This window comes from Populus euphratica, unplaced genomic scaffold (assembly GCF_000495115.2).
Source record: "Populus euphratica unplaced genomic scaffold, PopEup_1.0 scaffold2109.1, whole genome shotgun sequence".
Taxonomy (NCBI): domain Eukaryota; kingdom Viridiplantae; phylum Streptophyta; class Magnoliopsida; order Malpighiales; family Salicaceae; genus Populus; species Populus euphratica.
Genome location: NW_011501949.1, coordinates 1 through 6,119, shown reverse-complemented (window position 1 = coordinate 6,119; position 6,119 = coordinate 1). Strand labels below are relative to the sequence as shown.

General features: G+C 30.6%; 1 protein-coding gene across 2 annotated transcripts; it reads right to left on the bottom strand.

Annotated features, from left to right (window-relative positions):
• Positions 1-200: 200 nt before the first annotated feature.
• Positions 201-3,484, bottom strand: LOC105118646 (auxin-responsive protein IAA18-like). 2 transcript variants are annotated; one of them, XM_011016631.1, is made up of 6 exons: positions 2,881-3,484; positions 2,160-2,731; positions 1,509-1,762; positions 956-1,103; positions 529-593; positions 201-408 (listed from the first exon to the last, which is right to left on the bottom strand). In XM_011016631.1, the coding sequence occupies exons 2-6, from the start codon at positions 2,666-2,668 to the stop codon at positions 374-376; spliced, it is 1,011 nt and encodes a 336-aa protein (XP_011014933.1). In that variant the 5' UTR covers positions 2,669-2,731; positions 2,881-3,484; the 3' UTR covers positions 201-373. The 2 variants fall into 2 exon arrangements, with proteins under 2 accessions (XP_011014933.1, XP_011014932.1); XM_011016630.1 differs by having other exon boundaries at positions 2,160-2,703.
• Between the last annotated feature and the right edge of the window lie 2,635 nt (positions 3,485-6,119).

The following is a 6,119-nucleotide window of genomic DNA, read 5'->3' as shown; positions in this document are numbered from 1 at the left end:
ATATATTTATATTTAAAAAAAAATATTTTTTAATATTTGATTAAATAAAAATTATATTTCAAGTTTTTTTTAAAAAAATTATTATTTCTGATCAAATAAAATTATGGATTTAATAAGTGAATTCAAGTTGTTAATTTTTATTTTTTTATTTTTATTATTCGACATTAATTTTTTGTTTTAAGATGTGCTTGAATCGACTAAACATATATATTTTTCCTACAGGCAATGTAACCAGTAACTATAAATACTTTTGAGTTGCAAAAAGTTCAATACAAATTAGATAAACAAAATAAGGACCACGGAATCCCAGTCTTCTTAGTCACACGAGTGGAGAATCTACACAGCGAAACTCATCTTAATTTGTTCACTTGATTCACGCGGGCACCTTCTCGTGCTTACTGCTTCCAACTGAAAACAACACATCACATAGCCATACGGTAATTAGCACCCGGCAAGGAAAAGATGGAAGTTAATCCAACCTTAAGTTTGTTCTTACTATGGGATTATACATAATAAATTTATACTCACGGTTCAGTGCAGAAACTTCAGAGCTCTTTAATACACGCAGCCTTTTCACTGTGGAAACAAACATGCTACAAATCACAGATAAAATAGAAGGTGTTAGTAGAAATGTACAAACCAACTACGCAAGGAACCCAGATCAAGAAATTTAATACCCTTCAGTATTAGCTTGCGGGGAACAATGGTACAGTGTTATTTTTTTTAGGTGAAAAAAGACATGATAATGCATTTAATTATGAGAGAGATAGCAGATGAATTTGGCAAGGATATCATGGTTTTAAGCGATTAGGAATCCAATTCAGTTATTCGGGACATACTAAAGGACATAAAAGCATAAATTGGTGTTTGGTTAAAGGCTTAATCAGCAACCATATTAGTATGAATATAATATGAGGTAATATAAAATCAAATCCACAGTAATTAAGATGCTTACTGCCATGGGACATCCCCAACAAGCATCCTGTCTCCTTCATTATCCTCATAAATAAGCTTATATTCCCCACTTCCGTCCAATACACCCGTAATTGCTTTCTCTTCCTCTTGCTTGTTCATGATTCCATTACAAGAGGAATCTCTTTGAGCTATACAAAGGACACAAAAGACAGGAAAAAAATTAAGATACCCTTGTCTATATAGTAAGTAAACATTAACACAAACGTCTTGGGATTGTTTAAGATAAACAAGCAGCAAATGATACAAGAATATTGCAACTCAAACAGCAATTAAACAAACATAAATTGGACTAACCATTGCAATCAAATGGTTATAATAGAACCTATGGATATGCCATGGCCTTTGCAGATTGTAAATTGACAGTGCATGTTAATTTATGAAAGCAATAAACTTATTAATATATATATTTAACATATATTTAACATAACTATCGAATCTAAGCACATCCATTAGTGCTATCTGGTAACATTAAAAGGCCTCAATAATTGACCACACGGATAGAATTATTACTATACAAAAGTTTTGAGAAGAACCTGCAAGAAGGCCTCTAAAGAGTTCATCAACAGCAGTTGAGAGTTTTTCATAGCTATCATAGGCTTTGAGGTCCACTTTCCTTCCTATGGGGACACCTTCCATATTGATCTTGACAAATAACCCTTTCTTCCAAGTTCCAGCTTGTTTATTTTGAGACTCAAAGGTTGGTTTTGAATTGCTGCCGCTGCTGGTTGCAAGATTCTTCCTGAAAGAACGAATTGGAGGCCAACCAACTACTGGACCAGGTGCAATTCTGTTTTGAAGGAGCATTAAAGAGAGTACAAAACAATAAATAAGAGGGAAGGAGATAAAGATCAAAACTTCATTAAAAGGCATACATGTAAAGAAAAAGAAAAGTAGAACTAGCACAAAAATGGAAGGATAACAGTTAAAGATTTTGATAACCAAACAAAGCTAGCAGGCATCTTGAATCACCAGTAGTTAGAGGTGGTAAATTTTAAAACCAAGAAAAAGGAATTACCACATGCTACGCATCGATCAAATTTAACAAGTAAACATACTGGCAGAAACAATGGTATGGACCACACATCATCTAGCTGAGTAAACATGTGAATGAATATCCCCTGTCAAAAAAGCTACAAAAATACAGACTGCGAGAGAACAAATAAGGGTTAAAAAAGCTGGAGTACCTTTTCTGAGAGCTGTTGGGAACAGCTGTATTGGCAGGAGCTGGTGTTGAAAATGCCTTCTTTTCTGCACACTGCGGCAACTCTACTACCACTTTAGTGCAACAGAGCTGTGAGGATTCCTTGTCCATAACAGGCAGGCCCTGTGGGGTTGCAGTTGCTGCTGGTGGTGTGGATGATGATGGAAAATCGAGATACGAAGGAGGAACCTTTCCCTGTTGTTTTTTATTAAACCAAACATGTGAATTCTCAGCTGAAGAAGGAAACCTGTGAGTTTGTTGGTTTCCATTGGTGAAGTACCCACAAGAGAGAAGTTGAGACTCGTGTCTTTCTGATCTATTGCTGGTGCTTTCGAGAGACCAGTCTTCACCAGGTGGACCAAGCCTTAGTTCAAGCTTTCTGTCTTCTGAGGAGGATCTTCCATCTTCTCCCTTACCAAGCCATTCTCTTTCTTTGGGAATCAAATCCAGTAACTGAGGACACGCCTCGACGTTCTTTGAACAACCTTCCATTAATTTTCACCGGATGAAAATGCCTTTTCCTTCGACTTTTGGCACGAGAAAGAAGTGAGAAAACTAGAAAACTTTACAGGAACGTGAAACACCAAGGCATGAAATGTTACAAAACAGGAAAACATACAAAACCGTGTGATTATGAGCAAAGAAAGCTAATACTACAACTAAAACCAAAAGAAGAGGGACTAAGTACTACTTAGGCTACATACCTTTGTAAATTAGTAGACTCCTTAACCAGCACTCAAAACCTTGAACACCCACATCCTCAAATCACTTTCAAAAATGACCTCTAAAAACAAGAAGCTAGATAGGAGCTTCTGAGACGACCTTGAGATCTCAACTAGCAAAGCAAGAGCCAACCTTTAAAAACTCTCTCATCAACCCATCAAAGAGAAAACAATAATATATCCAACGAAGAGAATGAAGAACACAAAAAAGAAAAGGTGTTTCAACAACTCAAAAGCCAAAGGCAATGATAAGAACAAGAGAGGTATTGGGGAGTTCCACTAGCTTCTGGTATACAAAGAGGAGATTGACTATATAAGAGAGGTGATTTGAAGGAGAAGGTTGGGGAAGGAAATGGAAATGAAGATGAAGGGAGGTTAAAAACCAGAGAGAAAGAGATTCCCTTTATCTATCTACATCTATACTAACAACTAATACTATAGAGAGACAGCTCAAGAACCCAAAAACAGTACACTAGGAATTTTGGAGCAAAACTCACGCAACCGAGCAGGAGAAAGGAGGGGGGTTGGCTCTAAAAACGTTAGGTTGCTTAGCTAAGGAAGCAAAGCGTGCTGCTGACGACCTCCCTTGAGATTATTTTTTTTTTTTTAAGGAATGTTTAGGAGTTTAATTATAGATAGTTCATAATGTATTTTTATTTTCAAATATATTAAAATATTATTTTTTTATTTTAAAAAATTATTTTTTAATCACTATATTAAAATAATTTAAAATATAAAAATATTTTTTATCAAAATATTAATTTTTAAAAAAATATAGGTTGGTCTATATTTTCAGACACCCTCTGCATATAAAATAACAACATACAATAATATTGTATTTATTAGATTTTAATTTTATTAAAAATTATCTTATTAAATTAAAAATGCTAGTGAAATAGCACAATTAAAAAAATAATATAATTTATACATGTTATAATTTAGAAATATGATATTTATAATTTATAGTAAAATCTAAAAAAATTATTAAATGAGATAGAGAGAGGAGAGATAAAATAATACTCTAAAAATATGCAAAGTAATTTTTTTATATCATTAGATTTAATTTATTAAAAAAAATTGATCCAGTAGGATCATAATTTTACTGATTATACCAATAATCAAAACATTTATATATCTCTAAGATTATTTTTTTTGCTCTTCTTTCTCCTAAGCATTTAATAATTTGTTTAGATATTACTATTTAGAATAATGAAAAACTATAAATACCACGTTTTACAATTGAATAAACTACGTTATTCACTGTGTTAAAAAAAAAATGCTAAGAAGCAAAAATAGCCTTTGATTCTAGAGTCATACCTTAGACAGGGAGATAAAGAAAGTACCACTCCAGTATTGTTTTAGTGAGATATAATAGAGCCACTTGCTTTGCTGATTCATTTCCTAATTACTAGCTCATTTGGCTAAGACCGGTTCATTTGTTCGTGTTCTTCGCCGATATAGAGCAAATTATTTAAAAAAGAACATATATAAAGAAATATTATGAACATAAATTTTTTTATAATGCTATTAAATTTGAATAAAAAGATAAAATTTTTAACTTAAATTTTTTCCCAACATAAATTTTTAATTAAATTATATAAAAGCTAATTCAATATGAATTAATTTAAAAAACAACTACTTTTAAACAATAAAATTAGAAAAAATATAATAAACAAAAAATAAAAAAAATATCTTGTCAGGTAAAATTTTCAAACTTATTATCCTCATTAAATTGAAAATATTAAACATAAAAATCAATTAAACTCAATTTTTAATAAATCTAACATTAAATGCTAAATCATCATCATCATTATCATTATTATTATTAGTAAACTCAATTATTATTATTATTATTATTATTATTATTAGTAATAGTAGTATTATCATTGTTATTTTTATTATTGTTGTTGTTACTATTATCATTATCATTACAACTATAATTATTATTATTGTTATTATTATTTGTATTATTTTCATGATTACTATTGTTGATGTTGTTGTTGTTGTTACTGCTTGACACGACTAAAAGATTAATGTCTTCTCTCAAGTGCAGGAGTGTTGAAGTAATAAATAACCCAGCAAGACTAGGGTCGAACCACAAGGAGGTTAATTGTACAAATTATAAATAATAATAATACAACAATAACAATAATAACAACAGCAACAATAATAATAGTAATAACAATAATAATAAGAACAATAATAATAATAATAAAGAAAAAGAAGGAGAAGAAGAAGAAGAAGAGAACTTTGAGATGAAATATTAATGTAAGGATTAAATAATGATAATAACAAATGTCAAGGTTAGAGGATCCACTAATAGTATGTCAAACAAGTATAATATAAACTCTTATTATTCAATTAGAAACCACACACAAAGGAGGTTCCAATCTGATTATAGATTGTTAACATGATTACATTAGTCATCTTATTTGATTAATGTTAATACTTGTAAATCTCGTCAAGCATTCATGATTATAACTTATATTAACAACAAATCAAGTTCCTTTCATAGCTCAAGTGTCGGTTATACCATACAGTATGAGCTATGAAAGTGCCAAGCATTTGTTGTACCAAGTGTTATACAACATAAATCAAGATTAGTCATTTAACAAGTAAAGTATTAAAGAGTGAACAAGATAACAAATACAAAACATATTATTATCAAATATTAAAGTCCATATTAAGTTTACACTATACTTATTATTACACCATTAGTGTAACCTTTTCATCTTAACATAATAAACTTAACTAAACATAATGAAAGAAAGAAAAATAAATAAACAAAATAAGAACATAAATAAGATAAAAGTTAACTAAGTAAACGAAAGGAAATGAAAGACATAAATTTGATATTAATGAAAACAAATCATAAACATTACAAAAAATACAAAAAGAGAAAGCAAGAGCATGATCTTGATCTGGAAACCAAGATGTGTAAATGCATGGCAAATACCTCCTTTTATAGGCCAAAATTGAGAACTATTGATTTGATGACTAATTGATAAGTCAGTAACCAGCTCTTGACTTGGTGACAATCCTTATCTTCTCTTGCCTTCCCAAAACATCATTGATAACGTCAAAATTGGAACCACTTGAAAACATAAAAGTTGTAGAAAATTATCTCAGCTTTCTTATGTAAACAATTCAGGTCATTTGGACTTCTAGAACTTCAGATATGGGCCTAAAACTAAACAGTGCTCAGGCTGGAAGACAAATTC

Excerpts from the sequence above, each read along its gene's own strand:
- LOC105118646 (XM_011016631.1), bottom strand. The coding sequence starts at position 2,668 with ATGGAAGGTTGTTCAAAGAACGTCGAGGCGTGTCCTCAGTTACTGGAT. Across the intron at positions 1,763-2,159 it reads CCCAACAGCTCTCAGAAAAG|AATTGCACCTGGTCCAGTAG; the intron begins GTACTCCAGCTT and ends CCTTCAAAACAG. Across the intron at positions 409-528 it reads TGAAGTTTCTGCACTGAACC|TTGGAAGCAGTAAGCACGAG; the intron begins GTGAGTATAAAT and ends TGTTGTTTTCAG.